The sequence below is a fragment of the Malus sylvestris genome, chromosome 16 (genome assembly GCF_916048215.2).
Source record: "Malus sylvestris chromosome 16, drMalSylv7.2, whole genome shotgun sequence".
Classification (NCBI taxonomy): Eukaryota; Viridiplantae; Streptophyta; class Magnoliopsida; order Rosales; family Rosaceae; genus Malus; species Malus sylvestris.
The window spans coordinates 4,540,919-4,561,743 of record NC_062275.1 but is presented as its reverse complement, the minus strand read 5'-3'; the positions used below and the strand labels follow the sequence as shown (position 1 = coordinate 4,561,743).

The following is a 20,825-nucleotide window of genomic DNA, read 5'->3' as shown; positions in this document are numbered from 1 at the left end:
ACTTCTTTCTACGTCCCCTGCAATTGCACGTGCCCAACTGGTCAACTTTAAACTTTCAGGACCCACTGAAGGTTCTGTGCTGAGGCACCCCAGCCAATGCGAAGCTTCTTGTTTCTTTTCTTTTTTGTCAAGATATTGATCACAACGCGACACATGTATACATTAGAATAAAGCTTTTAGAGTCTTACATCAACTGTAGACAAAAATATGGAACTCTTCTCTACTATAAAAAGAGACCATTCTCTTGCAATTAAGCTTCTTCTGATCTAAGATTCACTAATCCATTATTAGAACTCACTAATGATGATTATGCTTAAATTTTTGTATCATGTAAACTCTACATTATTAATGAAAACTCATCTACCCTCGTGGATGTAGCTCGAGCTAGTGTGAATCACGTATGCCCTGTGTTTGTTTCCCCATCTCTTATTTCATTGCATATTACCTTCACTTGGAGACCGAACAATAATTTGATATCGAACTTGTTATTTAGGAGAGTTAAATTTAAGACATATCACTTAAAAATAGACAAAAATACAACCAAATTATAGTGTTAATGACGATATATGTATAGTTTGATGGTTCAAGTTGGAGTACAATATTCAACCATTACTTTAACTATCAATTAAAAAAAAATTGCTTGGAGGTTTGAATTTCATATTTTTGAAACGTTTGAAACAAGTTTTCTGTCTAGGTGTGGAGAAGTCCACATGCAATTAATAAGAATTTCTTTTTAAATAAAAGAAAAAAGCTTGGAGTTTTACCATTCTTGAATTTCTTTCTAATTGGTCAATGTCTTGCAATGGATTAAGCCCATTTTATGATGGATATAGATTAACCCTGAGGTTCCCTACCTCACAGTAATGGCTGCTAAATTAGGAGGGACTCTATCACCACCACCAGTAGCTGGCAAAATGGTCCTACGCTTTGAAATACTGAGTAAGAAATTTAGGAGGGCACATGGATACAATATCTGTCATAGCATCACGCGTGGAAGGCCTCACTTGGAATGGAAAGTAAAAAGGAAAAAAGGCTAACTAAAGTACGAGATTTTCTAATATGAAGTTGCATATTCAACTCTTCATTCATTCGGCACATGTCATGCATATAACGATTATAGAGTTTTCAATTCGAATAATTAGGTTGTCTAAACATGACAAAACAAAATGGTAAGAAAAAAAACATGTTAGATTTTTATCGTATTTAAGAAAAAAGCATATTAAAAGTTAACGTTGATATACATATTTGTTGGAAAAAAAAAAAAAACATCCAGATCCTTGCTAGAATAGGATTCTCCATGTATCAAGATAACCATTAAAATTGAGACATTGAGAAAAGAATTTTAGGAAAAGATAAATATGACTGAGCGTGACATGGGTGTGACTGTCCGAATGGAACCTTTTATGTTACAACTATGGTGCATGAGTTTGATATATGAGAGTGAAAAAGAAAACCATATTTCACTGCTAATTGAATCCAGCTCTGCACCAAATGAAAAAAGAAAAAAGACGATAATAAAAAAGGTAAAAATCTATTGAACGACAACACGCAAGGTCACCTACTAAAACGTAGTACAGAGTTTGAAGACGTGCCTCAGTGACAGGGTGATGAGCTTTGGAACCCCTAAACAAAAGAAAACCCACTTATTACGAACTACTTTTCAGTTTTAAGGATCAACCAATGAATACGAAGACATCTGACATCACAGTTCGAAAGTGAGACTCATATAAAACAAGAACGTGGAAGACCTAAAATAATGGTTTCTGAAAGGTATCACGTGTCGTTGTGGGTTTCATGAGACGGGCGATTGCTAGTACTCGAAGAGAAGAGAGTGAAGTTGGGTTGGGCAGATCAATTACTGTTTGTTAGGAAACAATCCCACATGAAAGAGTCCATCATGTGGAGCACTATAAGTTTTTGATTAGGACTTCCTCTATCAACTCTCAACTGATAAAGTTCTTCATGCACGCTTGTTCTAAATTGGACCCCCCCCTCACATGCAGCTCACCTTAATTGTTACTTTCGGGTTATGGACTCCTATGTTTTTGTGTCAAAATTCATTACAAAAATACTTAAAGGAGCAAAACCCTAATCTTTTGTTATTAAATTTAAACAGCCTGGAACTGGTATAATTACCTCATCAGATAACTAGTTAAAAGAACATGCAGGCATGCAGCTTAGGCACCAACTCGATCGGCCAAATATATCGGGGTGGGCTGAGCCTTCTAGGTGGTAGGTTTAGTTATAAGCTACGTGCTAAGCTATTAATGGATGATATTTCATAATTTCACGTGCGTTTTTGCATGCTCAAGCCAGATTTAGGAGAGATTTTTCACGTAGAATACTACACGTCATTATATATTGAAGAGACACTTAAAAAAAAAATTCCTCCGATTACATAAGGACATGTAGAATTCTGACTGGTGTTTCGGACCTATTTTCGTCCTTACCCCTTTTGTCAAGTTAAACCAACATGCATGCAACCTAATACCTAATTAAAGTTTTTACTTTTGTCATAGAAAAATACTTTGTTCTTAAACCTTATTCCATTCAGTTTGAGCGCCAATTGAATTTGACATGCAAGAAAACAAGCAGTTGTAATTTATAAAGTCATTCAAAAGAAAGAAAGAAAAAAAGTGACACATCTTTCATAAGATCGATAAATATTTGCATCATGCATGATGAAGCTTTGTTATATTTTCACGATTAAGCTAATCAAATAAGTTGAATAGAGACTTCACATTACTGTTGCCGGCTGCGAAAAGATAAGTTTATGGATAACTAGAACACTAGATTCAGACATGACAAGATGCTCCCACAAATTGAGAGAGTGGAAACTAACCAAGTTGTACATTCTTTGACAAGTTCAAAATCTTAGCCATACTTTATCACTCCCATTTGGAAAACGAAATTCAAACGCATACGAGTTTTGTCAACTAGTCAAGGCAGGAACGAATCTAGAAATAATGTTCATGTGGGCACAACTAAACAATGACGAATAACTTAGCGTCAAATTAATTTTTGCAATTTTAAGTGAGATATTTTGCCAAATACTTGGCCAACCCATCCCCATTGTGTGCTTTGCTTAGCATACATCCTCACACTTTGTGCCATTTAATTGTATGCTTAGGTTTAGTATTGTTATGGTGAACAAGTGGATAAATTATATATCTATAGGGTTGGGAGGTCAAATTTATTAGATGTAAAGGAAGAGATAATTCTTCTTTTTGAGTTGCCAGAATCAACTCTACAACTAAATATTTTTGTGTTATATCTACCTCCTGGTGGTTTTGGATGAGGAACGAGTGATAGAGTTGGTGATGGTGGTGAGTTGATTATTATTCACTGTGCTTTGATTCGACGTCGTATTGAACGACGAAAGATAGCTGCGATTTAAGAGGGCCATGATTATTCCTCAGACCACATTTTTTAGGCCAAAACTTGAGGGGGCCACGTGCACCCCTTCGGCCCTTAATAAGATTCGCCCCTAGGTCAAGGAAGTATTTTATCCTCTTCATTGAAGTTTAAATCACCCACATCGTAAATTAGAATAACTTAAAATATCATATTGTAAAATAAAAATATTAAATGATTAGGTCAGCTGGTTAATGCGCTCAAGTTCGAATCATTCACTTTGTAAATTAGAGTAACTTAGAACAGTATATTATAAACCTAAATACTTAGCCTATGGGCCTATAATCTAGTCACAATCACAATACTATCTAAATTTTTTGTAGGAGTAAATAGTTCATCTGATTGTGGCAAATTGATAAACAAGGAAAAGGACCATAACATGGCTACAATAGGCTGGTGGGTGACAGTTCCATTTGTGATGATCCAAACATGGCCCAGTTGCAGAAATAGTGACGGTTGATGGTTCCAAGAGAAGGAAGAAAGAAAGAACAAAACATCTGGGCATGGTGGCACATTCTGCATGCATTTGTCTGGGGCAAACCCGACTAGCACATGATTGTGGGGAAGAAGAAGAAGAAGAAGATCATGGTCCCCCCCATCGTGGTCCTCCATTTCTGAAAACCCTAGGGCCGCGCAGAAAATATTCCACTACCCCAATGGTAAAAAAATCGATGGCTAGGGAAAATTGTTCCCACTTGGGTAAAATTATATTTTATTATCTTTACAAAATAATTTATGTGGTGGAGGTGGCCAAGAAATCTGACCCCTGAAAAGAAATCTGGTCCAGAAAATGGTTATTTTCAATAAGGATATGATAAAGTTTTTGCAGCAGCATGTTAGATCCTTTCGATACATGCATGCAAATTTCAAGATCTGCAGAGGACCATACTTGACAGTGAAATTGTATGTTTCAATATGTGCATGTTAATATGTTACGTTGCAGACTTGCAGTCCCCGCACAACTTAAATCCAATTTCTTTTTCTTTTTCCCAATATCTTTGTTCTTGTTTCTACTCTGGTAAAAAAATGTGATCACAAGTCAAAAAAGGCTCTTTGTTTTGTGAGAGTTGGGAGAGAAGCGTTTATGGAACGAAGCTTTACTTACTTTGCAAAGAAGTTGCCTCTGCAACTTGAATTCATGATTTTTCGGTCAGAAAGAAACAACATTTCCATTTGTACTCTATTAAATTACATAATTCGAATATTGCCAAGAAAATAAAAAAAGATGGATTTGTATATAGGATAGCACCATGTGATGTGAGTGAGTGACAGCAGCTAATATGTCTACTACCATGCCAAGTGAATAAAAATCTTTTCAAATATCAACCAAGTACTTTCAACTTTTTTGTGTGGAAGACGTTGTGCATAATAAGAGAATCTTGGTTCATGTTGCTTGACCGCGTAGTTTGTTTATTTAATATCGGCACGTCGTCTATATATTGATGTTATCAACACTTTCATACATGAGTGTCAAAATTGTGTCCCTTTAAGTGTTAGTAGAAGTATAGACAATGTAACAATGCTTGTTTACATGATCGACAAGACTCGTAATCAGGCCGACTAACAATATTTTCTCTAATTAAAGTAAAAGTCTTTGAAAACCAGTACTCATAAAAGGATGCTTGTGATTTCAATTTTCAAATTTCAACCAGTACATGAAGATATTTTCTTCAAATTTATTTTTTCCTTGTGTGGTTACTGCTTACTGCCCATTATTTATCAGATGGACCTCTTGAGAAGAATGAGAAATCAAGTGTAAATCAGGTCCATATACTACGGTCAAACGATATTTCTCTTCACTTGTAAATGAGAGGTCTTAGGTTCGATTCTCGCCAAAAGCGAATTTGAACCACATTACTGTTAATCAATTTGAACCACGTTACTGTTAACCAATTGTTCAAAAAGATTTATACAACAACAACAACAACAACAAAGCCTTTTCCCACTAAGTGGGGTCGGCTATATGAATCCTAGAACGCCATTGCGCTCGGTTTTGTGTCATGTCCTCCGTTAGATCCAAGTACTCTAAGTCTTTTCTTAGAGTCTCTTCCAAAGTTTTCCTAGGTCTTCCTCTACCCCTTCGGCCCTGAACCTCTGTCCCGTAGTCACATCTTCGAACCGGAGCGTCAGTCGGCCTTCTTTGCACATGTCCAAATCACCGGAGCCGATTTTCTCTCATCTTTCCTACAATTTCGGCTACTCCTACTTTACCTCGGATATCTTCATTCCCAATCTTATCCTTTCTCGTGTGCCCACACATCCCACGAAGCATCCTCATCTCCACTACACCCATTTTGTGTACGTGTTGATGCTTCACCGCCCAACATTCTGTGCCATACAACATTGCTGGCCTTATTGCCGTCCTATAAAATTTTCCCTTGAGCTTCAGTGGCCTACGACGGTCACACAACACGCCGGATGCACTCTTACACTTCATCCATCCAGCTCGTATTCCATGGTTGAGATCTTCATCTAATTCTCCGTTCTCTTGCAAGATAGATCCTAGGTAGCGAAAACGGTCGCTTTTTGTGATCTTCGCTAGATTGCTCCGGTCATTAGTGTGGATAAGTATATAAATGGATAGAGATAGGAAAGCAAACACAAGATGTACGTGGTTCACCCAGATTGGCTACGTCCACGGAATAGAAGAGTTCTCATTAATTGTGAAGGGTTTACACAAGTACATAGGTTCAAGCTCTCCTTTAGTGAGTACAAGTGAATGATTTAGTACAAATGACATTAGGAAATATTGTGGGAGAATGATCTCGTAATCACAAAACTTCTAAGTATCGGAGTGTGGTGTCGTCTTGACTTGCCTTATCTGTCTCATAGGTAGATGTGGCATCTTCTCTGGAAGTACTCTTCCTCCATCCAGGGGTGGTATCTTCAACTGGTGGAGATGCACAAGGTAATGTATCAATTTCACTTGAAGCTTACTTGTAGTTTCAGGCTTGGTCAAGCGCGATACAAACCATGTAGTAGGAGTCCCCCAAGTCGCCGAGCTAGGGGGTCTGCTGAAAGAGGTGACAGACAAGGTAAGCAATCAGAGCTCCAACTGATTGTTCACCTTCTCCCCATCTTGCAGCAGCATGAAGGATAAAGAGAAGAAAAATGAGAAGAGATGATATGAGATACTTTTGCTTTTGAAGAAGTAACTTTCCACAGGCTTATTCTTGAACTGAGCTGGAGGGTTTTCTGGTTTCCTCCAGAGTATAAGGCCGACTGAAGAATTTGAGGGTCAAAACAAGTCCATCAAATCTAGAGTACGTTCCACCCTGCTGATATGGGATACTTTTGCTTTTGACAGAGTAATGGATGTATCGGCACGTGTGTTGTTACGCTTGTCTCCACATGCTTCCTTGTATCCTTCGCACTTGCCCTATCTGTTCCTCAAGCAGATGCGGAATCTTCCCTGGAAACATAAGATGTTGAAGATGAGTACTCGAGAGCAATGCCAGGTAAGTAATCAGGTAAGGGGTTCCAGGCAGTCAGTTCCTGGCTGGAAGCTTGATTCCAAGTGCTGACTGATTGCTCTCTTTCTCCTTGTCTTGCAGGTAAAAACAAGGCCAAAGGAAAAGACAGGGAAAAAGCATGATATGGGATACTCTTGCTTTTAACCTTGATGATATGAGATATTCTTGCTCTAGTATAGCTTGTTTGCAGAGGTATTATCGGGGGGAAAGAAAGCTGAATATTTCGAAAGGTTTCGTTGGGAGTGCCCTCTCAGATATGATGAAGGGTTGAGCATTTTTGCAGGTCTGCCTGTCCGTTGGGGATGGAGGTCGACATATATAGGAGTCTCCCTAACAACAAGTAGTAATGCTATTCCTTTACCCTGCTTGGTCATAGCACGGTAGTGGGAGCTGCCAGTTTCACATGTTTTAACTCTGTCAGAGCACTTTGAAAAAGTGGTCTGTGGTATCTGGCTCTCGAGATTCGGAGAACGATGCCTCTTCGATTTTTGAGAAAGCAATCATGCTGGGGGTCTGGCTCTCGAGATTCGGAGAGCAGTGTCTCTTCGATTTTTGAGGAAGTAATCATGTTGAGAGTCTGGCTCTCGAGATTCGGAGGGCGGTGCCTCTTCGATTTTGGAGCAAGCAATCCTGTTGGGAGTGTTGTCTCGAATGTGAGTAAAGGTTGGGCATGTTTGCTAGTCTACCTTGCCACGAAGCACAAAGGTTGACACACAGGGACTTTCCAATTATCCAGCAATGGTACTGTTCCTTTACCCTCTCTTCGCTTTTGAGAAAGTAGTCATGTTGGGAGTCTGGCTCTCGAGATTCGGAGGACGGTGCCTCTTCGATTTTGGAGCAAGCAATCTTGTTGGGAGTGTTTTCTCGAATGTGAGTAAAGGTTGGGCATGTTTGCTACCTTTCCACGAAGCATAGAGGTTGACACACAGGGACTTTCCAATTATCCAGCAGTGGTACTGTTCCTTTACCCTTGTGGGTAATAATATGGTAGCTAGACCTTCAAAATTTATGTGTCTAAACTTTGTTAGTGCTGTTTCTTTGCTATTCTTTTACCTTTCTTGGTCAGAGCGATGTAGTGGGAGCTGCAAGCTTCACGTGCTCAACTTTGGCAGAGAACTTTGGCAAAATTATCTGTGGTACCCATGAGCTATTGTTGCGTGTGGGAAGTGGGTGATTGAACAGTAAGATTCATGTGCTTTCTACTTCACCAGAAGTCTTCGACAGAATGCCCATAATTTCTGCAAAGCTGAGTGTGCGTGTGACAGGTGCTGACAAGGCTAGAAAAGTAGGTGCCTCTTCGATTTCTGAGATCGGCCCTCGTGGTCTCTGAGCAGCCCAGCTTTTGAGAAAGCAAGCCCCTCTTCGATTGATTCGGAGAACGATGCCTCATCGATTTTTGAGAAAGCAATCATGCTGGGGGTTTGGCTCTCGAAGATTCGGGGAGTAGTGTCTCTTCGATTTTTGAGAAAGTAATCATGTTGAGAGTCTGGCTCTCGAGATTCGGAGGGCGGTGCCTCTTCAATTTTGGAGCAAGCAATCTTGTTGGGAGTGTTTTCTCGAATGTGAGTAAAGGTTGGGCATGTTTGCTAGTCTACCTTGCCACGAAGCACAGAGGTTGACACACAGGGACTTTCCAATTATCCAGCAATGGTACTGTTCCTTTACCCTCTCTTCGATTTTTAAGAAAGTAGTCATGTTGGGAGTCTGGCTCTCGAGATTCGGAGGACGGTGCCTCTTCGATTTTGGAGCAAGCAATCTTATTAGGAGTGTTTTCTCGACTGTGAGTAAAGGTTGGGCATGTTTGCTAGTCTACCTTGCCACGAAGCACAGAGGTTGACACACAGGGACTTTCCAATTATCCAGCAGTGGTACTGTTCCTTTACCCTTGTGGGTAATAATATGGTAGCTAGACCTTCAAAATTTATGGGTCTAAACTTTGTTAGTGCTGTTTCTTTGCTATTCTTTTACCCTTCTTGGTCAGAGCGATGTAGTGGGAGCTGCAAGCTTCACGTGCTCAACTTTGGCAGAGAACTTTGGCAAAATTATCTGTGGTACCCATGAGCTATTGTTGCGTGTGGGAAGTGGGTGATTGAACAGTAAGATTCATGTGTTTTCTACTTCCCCAGAAGTCTTCGACAGAATGCCCATAATTTCCGCAAAGCTGAGTGTGCGTGTGACAGGTGCTGACAAGGCTGGAAAAGTAGGTGCCTCTTTGATTTCTGAGATCGGCCCTCGTGGTCTCTGGGGAGCCCAGCTTTTGAGAAAGCGAGCGCCTCTTCGATTTCTGAGATCGGCCTTCGTGGTCTTTGAGCAGCCCAACTTTTGAGAAAGCAAACGCCTCTTCGATTTCTGAGCAGGCGCCTCTTCGATTTCTGAAGCTCCGTCGAGTGCAGATTTTTATAGGGGCTGGCATTAAGTTCCAAAGCACACTTGAATCTCCACCAGTAGAAGCTTCATTCTTGCACTTCTAAGATCTTGATTTGTCCGACCTCTTCTCTCTTCAACACCTTTGAAAATGTCTGGCCCCTCCGACCGTCGTTTTGACTTGAACCTTGTTGAAGAGGTAGCCCCGCCTTCTCCAGACAACATATGGCGCCCATCCTTCGTCTCCCCTACTGGTCCTCTTACCGTTGGGGATTCAGTGATGAAGAATGATATGACCGCTGCGGTGGTGGCCAGGAACCTTCTCACTCCCAAAGATAACAGACTACTTTCCAAACGGTCTGATGAGTTAGCTGTTAAGGATTCGCTGGCTCTCAGTGTTCAGTGTGCAGGTTCTGTGTCTAATATGGCCCAACGCCTATTTGCTCGAACCCGCCAAGTTGAATCATTGGCGGCTGAAGTGATGAGTCTCAAACAGGAGATTAGAGGGCTCAAGCATGAGAATAAACAGTTGCATCGGCTCGCACATGACTATGCTACAAACATGAAGAGGAAGCTTGACCAAATGAAGGAAACTGATGGTCAGGTTTTACTTGATCATCAGAGATTTGTGGGTTTGTTCCAAAGGCATTTATTGCCTTCGTCTTCTGGGGCTGTACCGCGTAATGAAGCTCCGAATGATCAACCTCTGATGCCTCCTCCTTCTAGGGTTGTGTCCAGTACTGAGGCTCCAAATGATCCCCCTCCGGTGCCTTCTCTTTCTGGGGCTCTACCGACTGCTGAGACTTCTCCTAAGCAACCTTTGTGAAGGCTCCCTCTTATGTGTTTATTTTGACTCATGTATATGTACATATTTGTAGCTTATCGGGGATATCAATAAATAAGCTTTCCTTCATTTCAACGTATTGTGTTAAATACACCAAAGCCTTCTTCGCTAAGGTCTTTGAATTTTCTTTTGTTGAAGCTTGTATGTTGAAGCTTTCAAAAAGATTTATAAAAAAAAAAAAAAAAAGGTTGATGTAGATTGCGTTGAGTGAGCTACCTTGGCAATATTATTGTTGCTTTGAAGGACATGTCGAAAGAAAATGTGCAACACAGGACTCAAGTCTTCAGACAAAACAAGATATTCATTTCCGTAAGGGGAAGAAGAATCATTCACAACAAAAATACAGAGGAACAATAACAACGTTAAACATCGCAGTTGCCTACTAAAATGGGTTTGAACCCACAATCTGCGCAGGATCGAATCTATACAATGAAGGCGATAATTCCAAACATGGCTGATATATAATGATCTACTGAGACTTACAACCAATTAGCAGACTTCAACGATCGCCATTTGGGTAATTTTCAGATTCCAGTTAGCTATGTGATGTATTTTCTTCAGGTTTTAAAACTTGGGCCTGCTGTCATCTTCGATTTTGAGCTTCCAACCATTCCCTGATCAACTGACTTTCCACTCAAATGCTGTAAAGAGTGAGGTCCACTTTTTCTTAGCTTACCTGGAAACTCTTTGCCCAAATTACCTTTCAAAGAAAGGTTTTTTTTTATGCGACTCCTGTTAAGCATCAGCATACTATTGCGCGGAGGAGCATGCAAAGCCCCTTCAACGCAATCTCCCACCTGTGCACAACCCCAAGGCCTGGATGATCCATCATCACTTATTGGTCTATGCCTTGGAAAACCAGCCCGCAATCTTGAGAAGCCTTGCTGGTCTTGGAGATTTTCCTCCTCAAGTCTAGCACATAGGGGACAGGGAGGGTCGCTTTTTCGTGTCTTGGGTGTTGTTTGCTCCAAGCACTCTGCATGGAAAACATGAGAGCAAGAAAGAACACCGGTAACTGGCATATCTCCACTTCTCACTATCCGACGAGAACTCCAAGGCGATCTCTGTGAAAGAAACCTTTCACACAAGCCACATCTAAAACCATCAGACACATTCACATTATTACAAGGTTGACCAGAAATCTCTGCCTCAAATGACTCAGAAACATCTGCAAAATCAATGCTGCTACTGGCACTACTCCAGCGGTGGCCATCTCTTTGAGGAGTGGCAGAATCATACTCCAGAAACCCAGTAACTGTGAGATCAGAAGCCTCTCTGGGCGGTGTTTGTGCAGGAAAGGACAAGGGATGAATAGGTTTGGCCATGAACGAACGCCGACTTGGATATGTATGATGGGAAGATAGGTACGGCTTCACTGTGGGTTCAGACTCGCTACCGTCTGAACGGGACGAGGTGGAATCCCCCATTTCTTGAATTTCTGAGGTTCCCTGCGAAGATACCATGAAAGGAAACGCTAAAACAAATTTCCTTAATTCAATAAACTAGCACAGTTAAAATTTATACAATACCTCCATGGTAGGTCTAATGGATGTATGCCCCAAAGCTTGACCTAGCAAGTAAGCAGGAGTGAGGTGAAGTTAACACAAATGAGTCACAACATGAATAGTAGCCAATGATCACAATCTTGAGAATGAATGTCCTTAATAAGTATAAATTTTGAGTTCTCTATTTTTACAAAGCTGAAAGGATCTGATTAATGATCAATCATGGTAACTGTTTAGGCATGGTTTGTTAAAATCAATGGAAAAGGTAAGAACTCAATCAGGGAAACACTTCAAATGATGCAACCAAATCCTTCAAAATGGAAACCTTGAGAATCCCCGACGATATTCTATCGAGAATCCCAAAAGTATGAAATGTCAACTGAACTTGTGATCATCTGCAATGTGGAACTTGGGAATCTAAAGGGCACAACAAAGGTCCACATCCAAGTTTACTAATGATCTTGAAACCAATGGAATTCCAGATCAGATACAATAAGCTCCAAAAATTCTTTACACTAGCAACCTACATGATAGAGAAGAAAGAGATCCATCTTAAGTAGTTAAGTATAAGTAGTCAAGCATGACACTAGTTATCGCTATTGAAGTGTTCAACGCATGCTCTATAATAATCAAATGGGACATGTACATAGGATAGTTAGTAAGAACCATATATCAGATCACCTAATTCAGATGGCTTAGCTTTTTGTGACACCGTCACAGTACACACAATCACGAGTGCACACACACACACAGATGTTAACAAGAACTATATGTGTAATAATCTTTTTCCGAGACTGTTACATACACTCAAATTGTGCAGTAGCAGCATATGCAGATGTGTGTGTGTGTGTGTGTAGCTAAATAATATGAACAACAATCATGCAAGATCATTTGCAAAAATTCATTGGTACACTGTAAGATCATGTAAAAGACATAAAATGGTACCATGGCTCAGTTCACTCCAACTAAATGAACCAGAAAAATATATGGAATCCGAAAAGTATCTTAATCATTGAGGTTACCGGAGATAATTTCATCTGCACTTTCTGTCACCAGATTTAAAGCCAAGAAGTAGAAATTCATCACAGACAGCATCATGTGTGTGTTTGCACAGATAAAACAGAATAAAGATTCATTGTCAATTGTTACCTCTCTTTTTTGCAGTTTCATAATCATCTACACTGATTTCCTGTATTGCTGGAGGTGTCCGTTGAGGACCTTGAGAAAGGTCAGATGGACTACTTAAAAACAGCCCAGCACCATCAGACACCGAGTAGTGATGATTATAGAGATTGTTGCCTCTCACCCAGCCCCTACTTCCTTTACTGTTTGATGAAGTAGAAGACCCATATTGCTGATTACCATCATGAAAACCGTACTGTAATTCTTCAGGTTGGAAACGGAAATCCCATCTTGATGGGGGTGGTGAGAAGCTCGTATTAGTTCTCCAGCATGGCTCTTCTGGACCCATTGACCAGTCCCTACTGGGTGTATGTGATTCATGTGGCCTTGCGGCCACACAACACAGAGACCCCGTTTTAGCTATTTTTTATATACCCTTATGAACTTGGGTAAAACGGGCAAACTCAAGGGTTTTGTATACCCTTATGAACTTGGGTAAAACGGGCAAACGCACATATAAATAGGATCAGAGTTTCTTCCACATTAACCAGACATAACATAAGTACGCTGCTTACACCCCTGAACTTCTTCAACAAAGTAGAAAATTTTCAAATTTCTTCAACTGTCACGGTGGCAAACCTACGAACAAAGTTAAGATAACAAATTCAGACAAAGCTGTGTTCAAACACCAAGTACGCAATTTGCTTCAAGCGTTCAACAAAGTACAACACCAGAACAGAAATACTCAACAACAAACGAATCCATCACCACTAGCATTTCTCAGCTATTAAAACAAAACAAAATTTGAAATGCATACCTAACTACCAATAACTACGAAGAATCGAAAAATTATATACATTAGACAAATCCACTGACTTTCACCACCAATATCAAAAGGGTTTTTTTTATAAAGACCCAACTTAACCCAAATTTCAAGTCTTGCAGTAAGTAAATTTCTCATATTTTCATCAAATAGAAGACGAAATTTCTCATATTTTCATCAAATAGAAGACAAGGCATCTGGTTAAACCTCATAGAACGCATTACTCATCAACCTCAGCAAGATAATTTAAAAGACCAAAACTTTACAGTGCAGACAAAAAAAACACACACAGAAATCAAATTTGGGAGTTGAAATTAGTGAAAAACCCTAGAAATTGGAAGCATAAATTGGATACAAATAATTGGGTATTTTTAATACCCTGAAACGTAATCGAGAAATAGCGAGAGAAAGGAGCTTACAGTTAGACGACAGTGACGAAGCACGAGAAGAAACTCTCTGACTGAGTCTGAGCTGCGACCTAGACGACACTGGTTGTGGACTGAGCAAGAAATGGAAACCCTAAATATCAGGGAGAAAAAGAAAGAGCATGTTTAGGGGACCTTTTTGCATTAAGATCCTCCCTTTTTTGTATAATTTTCTATAATCCCCATTCAATTCCTTGTTTATTCTAACTTCATTGATTATTACCTGTGTATAATTTGTGGTAAAAAAACAGTGTTTTTAGAGTGAACCGAAATCGTTTTTTGTTAAAATGTTCTAAGTTTTGTTTACTAAAAAAATCAAGTGGATTCTAAAAAGATATTTTAAATGTTTCATGCAAAAAACACATATTTGATATTTCTTTCAAACAAACAATTTAATTAACTTTACTAAAAATACCTCTAGTTATTTTAAAAATATATCTAAGCGAATCAGGTTGTTTAAAAGCAATTTCCAGACGAAGCGCTGTATACACATACATTATGGGGCCATCCAAATATAAGTGTTGTCACATATTCTTTTATATGGGCCAACCTAATGCACATAAAAGCGCATTAAGATATTCAAGATAATATTATTTAATTGGCCTGTGGTTTTCTGAGCTATAGAATTTGTTTTAAGAAATTTCAACGAAAAACTTCCGGTGCTGTTCATTTTAACGAAAAAACACATTTTTACACTAAAAAGTCAATTTTGGTACTATTCATTTTACCCTTTATTTTATCCTTATCGTTAAAACTCAAAGTTTTCAAACCCTTTTCATTAGTTTTCCTTTTATTCTAGTACGTTTAAAAATGATTGAACTAGTGCTTCCTACAAGAAGCACTAGTTATGTGTTTATTGTAAGAAGCACTTCAAGTGTTTTTTCAAGGTTCACTTACATCATTGATTTCAAAAACATTTTCTCCCAGAACGCTTTTAATTATTTTAAAAACACTTACAAACTAGCTCATAATCGTCACCTGCGGCTCTGAGCTTGGAATAATTGGCCATTATTTATGGGACCCCTTTTTATGTAAGTTGATAATCACACATAATTATTGCTTATAGGTGTAACAAACAGATAACACTAATTGCTAATTCATAAGGAATTATACAATTGTTAGTTCAACTTCCCTTCAGCCAGAAGCAAACACCTAGAGGCCCACAAGCCGAATGATAAACGGAGGTTCATGCACCCACTTTCTTTTTTCATCTCTCCCGTCACGCGTTGAGACCAATATTGAGCGACGGAGTAATGCCTTACGTTGTCACTTACGAGCTATTCCATACACTTGAGGGTTTACGAATGAGGCACTGGACAAGGTGGTCGTCTGTAGATTAACGGCCGCGAACCCGGAGTTGGATATACTCCTTCCTGTGTCCCGGGTGAGATGACACCCGTCGGCTAGGATTTGTTGCAGAGGATTAAGAACGCTCTGTATGAATCTGAGGATTGTACCATCTGCAGCAGCACCATAACAGTTGCAAACAAAATGATAAGCCACAATACTCTTGCATTAAATGTCATCAATGAACTGAGATTTGCAGCTCACACTACCTTTTGCAGCCACATGCTCCACGAACAGGTAAACTCCGCCCGGTCTTAGAACTCTCTTTATCTCTGAAGGTCACAGGACAAATGAACTCGTTTAAAGTTCGGATTTTACATTAACATGGTCTGCAGAAGTTTCTTTGGGTGAAATATGAATGCGCATTTCACATCATCATTTGACAGCTAGAAGGAGCAGTTTTTCCGAAAACTAGAGAAATAAAACGGATGCTTCCCAAAAGATCAACTTAGAATGTAAAGGCATCCACAATCACAAGTAGTAACCACTAGATAGCAATGACTTGGTGCTACAAGTTTACGAAAAGGAAATTCTGCCCCTCGTAAGCTAAATTACCTTTCAGAGTGTTGTCGACATCTTTAACAGAACACAACACAAGAGTTCCAACAACTGCATCAACAGAAGCATCCTCTAATGGAATAGCCTCCCCAACCTGGTTAAGATTAGCATTTCCCGAGTATGAATCACAAACAAAAAGCAAACATAATTGCAAACGAAAACAAAAACTTGAATCAGTCACGGGTGAACAAAGTAGCGCAAAGGAAAACTTGCATCTTACTAGGTTCGTTCAGTCGGTGATCATCTTAATAAGAAATTATGCATCGGAAAATATAAGTTTTACTGATAACCAGTTTCTGTTTTTTTCTGCACTGCCATAAGGGAAGTCTGAAGTTTTCACATACAGCATGTATGAACTCGAAATTCGAAAGGGGCAGACCGGCAGCCACAGCAGCAGCCCGAGCATATTTTTCCATCTTCATAATCGGATCCACGCCAAAAACCCGAACACCACTATCAGCAGCATAGTATCTCAGATTAGGACCAGTCCCAATACCAATTTCCAACACTTGCTCAGCTTTTCCCTTCAATTCAGCAAAGAGCTCTGTCTTGTAACCTGCAATCTACCCACCAAATGATATCGCAGTTAAAACATCCATACCATACACTAATCTCAAATTTAGACTAGTTTGGAAGTGCTTTTGTAGAAAGCATTTTTCCTCAAACTTGCTTCTGCTAGAGGTGTTAATTTTTGCACATTGATATATTACTAAAAATCCAAGGGCTAGCTGAAAAGTTGAAGTATTTCTCCAAGAGCATATGCTTCTCCAGAAAGCGCTTATGTGACTCAGAACATTTTTAGTTAACCCAGGATAGAAATGCTCCCCGTCAAGAAGCAATCCCAAACAGATCATTAGTCCAAATTGAAATCAAAACTATTCTATTCTACTAATTTAAATTATAATTAAGCGAATTTTAATGAAAAGCTTCAATTACTGTATACTTTAACAAAAAATCATATTTTTACGAAAAAAATCAATCATGATCCTATTTAATTTACCCTTTATTTCAAAACTCAAAGTTTTTAAGCATTTTTCATTAGATTTCGTTATAATTAAATATAATCACTAACCTCGGCTTCATAAGATTTCATGGCGGTATTCAAAACGGATGCATAAAGCTCCTCGTACCAGCCCGGTCTTGGAGGGTGAACTTCTTCTAACATGGCCTATGCACTCATCAATGCACTCATCAGACGAAAATACCCTTCAAAATTGCAGAGCAAGAATCAGAAGACGGGGTCGTACGCACATACCGTATAATCTTCAGAAGTCAATTTGGAAGCCGCGGAGGCTTTGGAAGGGCGAATTGGGAATAACGATGGCGTCGCCACTGCTGCTTCGATGAAGCGCCGTCTTCCGCACGAACATAATCCGCTGCTCACGCAGAGCGAGGCCGGCGCCAGTGACCCGTCGGCTGAAGAATCCGAGTTGACTCGGGTCGGAGAAGGATTGGAACCCGACGTGATTAGGCCACGTGGCGCGATGTTGGACATGGAGGGAATGGCGCAATGGATCATTTTCTTCAGCCGTCAGCTCAGTGTGAATAAGAAAGAAAAACATAAGAGACACTTTTTTCTCGAAATACGGACAAATGGAAGTTTTGACTAACGATTTGTTGGCCAATGGTAGAAATCATTTTAAATTGAATATAAATAGTGTTTAATAAAAACTGACTGCACATTATACGATGAATAATCGTAATTGATAGATCATTTGTATCCCCACAAAGAGGATCTGGAGATGATCATTTTCCATATAACCAATGTCGTTTTATCTTATTATTACGCGTCTTGAAGATAAATGTTTGCCCTTGTAGTTCGAATCTTGTCGATTTCCTAATTTAACATCTAATCTAACAAATATATTGTTTGATCAAACAAAAAGAATGCAATTTTAAGCAAATGAACATCATGTGTCCATGAGTGTGTACATGATTCAATATGTTATACATGCTACAAAACCAGTACGAAAATTCGGATTGTTTATCTTCTTCGATCTGGTATTTTACTAATGATCAAATCCTCGGCTTCTAATTTGCGAAGATGTGGGAGGCAGCAGCTACTCGTGGTGGCGGGTCTGATCCTCATCGCCAGTGTTGTCACCGCTGCCACCATCTAGTTGGTCCTCCGATGAAATGTTCATATTTCCGCCATCTGCCATTTGGAAAAGAAAAGGGAGTTCAAGTGCTGAGCAGCTGAAGAGGTTTATAACATGACAAGTTTATTGGCGATTGATTGCACATACCATCACCTTCGCCTCCAGAAGAATAAGCTGAGCGCCTTGAACGCCCTTGCTGGTGCGGTGTGGGCTGATGACAACAAGAAAGATCAAATACGAGAATCAGCATATGCGAAAACAAGTTTAGTTTTTTCACAGTGACGGTGGATCTTTCAACCCCTAACAACTTCTAGCCCCGCTTGAGGTAAGAAAAACATAAAGATCCGGTCAAGCATACCTGCAGCTTTGGGCGGAGTGCTTCCAGCGGCCCTTTCGGCTTTGCACCTTGCTGTTAAAGAAGTTAAAAAACCATAGATAGTCAAAGATATTAGGCATTCAAACTTCATAGTTACAGCAACAAGTAGTCTAAGAAAATCCACACAAATACCTTTCCAAGTGCCCAATCAGCAGAATCAAAATAAGCACGCTCATGGTCCTGACAGAAAATTTCAACTTGTGACTTATCATGATAAAGAGAAAACTAGAATCGCAACAGCGGAATGCGGTGTGATAGGGGAAAAGAGAGATACAAGACGAACAATTACCTTGGATATTAGGGGAGTCTTCCTTGGCAGTATGCCTCCATACTTTTTCTTAATTGCTGCCTCCTGCAGAAGACACAATCACAGACAATGATCCTATTGCATAACTCCATAGCGAATGTTTAAGGCTAAGGGAAAGTTTGAAGCAAAAAGAGAATTCCAATGTCGGAAAAAATCTGTACTAATAGTAATAGACAACAGGGCAACATGTAGGACATGTCAAAATTTTCGGAACTAAATTGTAGTGCAGAGTTGCACCTCCTGCTGGGCTGAAGGCATGGGATTTCCATGATTTTCATTTGAAGCTTTTGGGTCTACCCCGGCATTGTCACCATCACCTAGATCCATTGGAGTGCTATCAGCAACCTCTTGGTCCTTAACCTCCTCCATGTTTGTACCAGACATATTTTGCTCAGGGTGCTGGCGACAACTGCAAAAACAAAAGACTCGTTTACTCAATCAAAACACATGTAAACAAATGTAGTCATTTCGTTGGGGGTTCCAAATAAGCGAACCAGTTCCTTCTTTTTTTAAATCTCGTATAGTTCCATGTCATCTTCAAGATGCTGCTTATAATAAGATCAGGCTATTCATTGGTTCAACTCTATCCATCAAATCATTGACATGCATATAAATGTCTGTAAAACCATCCAGCAATACACCCCTACGAAGAAATATCACTATGACTAGGTTGATAAATGTTCGATGCCATGAAAACACATTGAAGTAAATGCACTAATTCCATTAAACTACACTCCCAGCGCCCGGCGCATCACGGAAGATGCAGCCTTTCAACGTGCCCTCCCAACTCCTAGTCCACAATCCAACATCGAAGATCAAACTCCAGCTACTTGGGGATTGAAGTTCAACTTCCCGATTCAACCTTTACCCGAAACAGCTCGGATCAGCAGCATCTTGAAGATGACATGGAACTATGGTAACGAAGAAAGTCAAATCTTTGCAGCAAAACAAATTAAAGCAAATCTTTCCGCAAGCACAGAGGCACCAACAAAAACAACTAGAATTCAAACTCATTTAATATGCAAATCTTCGGTTGGTGAAAGAAGAGCTGAAAATATGGCAAAACTTGTAAATACGGTTCCTTCTGGGGGTAATCATAAACAATCAGAGTAAATACCAATTGGATCATGGACTTTTGGAAGAACCCAGATCAGAGGTATCAGTGAGTTTGCTACTGGGCAGCTAAGTTGCTTGATTTGCAGCAGAAAGTTAACAGCTTTGATTGGTAAATATCGAGATTTCTGAACTGGGAAATAGCAGAAGTGAAAGGGTTGGAAGCTTACCTGATCAAAGATCGGATCCGATTGCAGAAGCGGAGGATATCTGAAGAAGAAGAAGAAGAAGCAAGCCTAGAGATTACGCCACACGCAGAGCGCGTAAGAGTGAACTTTTGGGCTGTGACAATTGAGGCCTTTTTTTAATTGGGCCGGATTCAGTTTTACGTCTCTTGGGCCTTTATTTTAATATAGCTCGGCCTCAAACCCATATATAATATTTTAATATTAGTTTAAGGCTACAAGCAATGCATTATATATAGTTTTTAATGTTTAGCAAAAATTTAGCTCTCTCTCTTCTCTTGGTTAAATTTAGCTAATTACTGTTTACAAAGTTAAGATAATTAGTCATTTAGCTAGCTTGTTGAAGTTTGGAGCTCGATTGTTTTTGCATTTTTTACTAATGTAGCAAAAAAACCTCATTTAGCTAGGTTGTTGAAGATGCTCCATGGAAGAAAAAATCGATAATATCGGCGATATTTCGCCGATGTTATCGGTTTTTTGCTTTAACGATATTTTAATAGGTATCCAAGATATTTTCGTCAAAATATCGCGATATTATCGATAATATCGCGATATTATCGATAATATCGCGATATTTTAGATAATATCGCGATATTTTGGTTTCTCGACAGTCAGTCATAACCTCGCCGGAGAATAACTCCGAGCAAGAACGAAACCTGCAACCAAACGGAACAAAATCATCACTATCTTTCAACAAAAATCACCACTTTATACCAAAATCAATGACAAAATTACACTAATCCGAGAAGCAAGGGCTTGAATTCGAGCAAGATCTAGAAGAAAACAGTAGAAGCTGAGAAATCGAGTACCTCACCGGCAGTTACAGTGCTAAAGATCATCATCTTTGGAAGGCCGCGGATCGGACGGAGC

General features: G+C 39.6%; 3 protein-coding genes and 1 pseudogene across 7 annotated transcripts; 1 reads left to right on the top strand and 3 right to left on the bottom strand.

Annotated features, from left to right (window-relative positions):
• The first annotated feature begins 6,668 nt into the window (after positions 1-6,668).
• Positions 6,669-10,244, top strand: LOC126607286 (uncharacterized). Of its 4 annotated transcripts, none has more exons than XM_050274826.1 (2): positions 6,669-7,767; positions 8,678-10,244. In XM_050274826.1, the coding sequence occupies exon 2, from the start codon at positions 9,403-9,405 to the stop codon at positions 10,075-10,077; it is 675 nt and encodes a 224-aa protein (XP_050130783.1). In that variant the 5' UTR covers positions 6,669-7,767; positions 8,678-9,402; the 3' UTR covers positions 10,078-10,244. The 4 variants fall into 4 exon arrangements, with proteins under 4 accessions (XP_050130783.1, XP_050130782.1, XP_050130786.1 ...); XM_050274825.1 differs by having other exon boundaries at positions 8,460-10,244; XM_050274829.1 differs by lacking the exon at positions 6,669-7,767 and adding an exon at positions 7,782-8,152 and having other exon boundaries at positions 9,068-10,244.
• Positions 10,245-10,377: 133 nt separating this feature from the next.
• LOC126607278 (uncharacterized) lies at positions 10,378-14,131 on the bottom strand. Its single transcript, XM_050274812.1, has 4 exons — positions 13,965-14,131; positions 12,750-13,361; positions 11,625-11,665; positions 10,378-11,543 (listed from the first exon to the last, which is right to left on the bottom strand). The coding sequence occupies exons 2-4, from the start codon at positions 13,069-13,071 to the stop codon at positions 10,653-10,655; spliced, it is 1,254 nt and encodes a 417-aa protein (XP_050130769.1). The 5' UTR covers positions 13,072-13,361; positions 13,965-14,131; the 3' UTR covers positions 10,378-10,652.
• Positions 14,132-14,962: 831 nt separating this feature from the next.
• Positions 14,963-17,492, bottom strand: LOC126607282 (uncharacterized; annotated as a pseudogene).
• Positions 17,493-17,741: 249 nt separating this feature from the next.
• LOC126607291 (uncharacterized) lies at positions 17,742-20,074 on the bottom strand. Of its 2 annotated transcripts, none has more exons than XM_050274834.1 (7): positions 19,941-20,074; positions 18,895-19,066; positions 18,640-18,702; positions 18,483-18,530; positions 18,333-18,383; positions 18,122-18,185; positions 17,742-18,030 (listed from the first exon to the last, which is right to left on the bottom strand). In XM_050274834.1, exons 2-7 carry the CDS (start codon positions 19,039-19,041, stop codon positions 17,936-17,938), a joined length of 468 nt encoding a protein of 155 aa, XP_050130791.1. In that variant the 5' UTR covers positions 19,042-19,066; positions 19,941-20,074; the 3' UTR covers positions 17,742-17,935. The 2 variants fall into 2 exon arrangements, with proteins under 2 accessions (XP_050130791.1, XP_050130792.1); XM_050274835.1 differs by having other exon boundaries at positions 19,775-19,946.
• Between the last annotated feature and the right edge of the window lie 751 nt (positions 20,075-20,825).

Bases quoted from the DNA above. Each gene is read 5' to 3' on its own strand.
- LOC126607286 (XM_050274826.1), top strand. From the start codon at position 9,403: ATGTCTGGCCCCTCCGACCGTCGTTTTGACTTGAACCTTGTTGAAGAG.
- LOC126607278 (XM_050274812.1), bottom strand. From the start codon at position 13,071: ATGGGTCCAGAAGAGCCATGCTGGAGAACTAATACGAGCTTCTCACCA. The intron at 11,666-12,749 runs GTAACAATTGAC...CTTACTTGCTAG, and splicing joins TGAAACTGCAAAAAAGAGAG to GTCAAGCTTTGGGGCATACA. The intron at 11,544-11,624 runs GTATTGTATAAA...GTATCTTCGCAG, and splicing joins CCATTAGACCTACCATGGAG to GGAACCTCAGAAATTCAAGA.
- LOC126607291 (XM_050274834.1), bottom strand. From the start codon at position 19,041: ATGTCTGGTACAAACATGGAGGAGGTTAAGGACCAAGAGGTTGCTGAT. The intron at 18,186-18,332 runs GTATGCTTGACC...TGTTGTCATCAG, and splicing joins CACTCCGCCCAAAGCTGCAG to CCCACACCGCACCAGCAAGG. The intron at 18,031-18,121 runs GTATGTGCAATC...TCCAAATGGCAG, and splicing joins TTCTGGAGGCGAAGGTGATG to ATGGCGGAAATATGAACATT.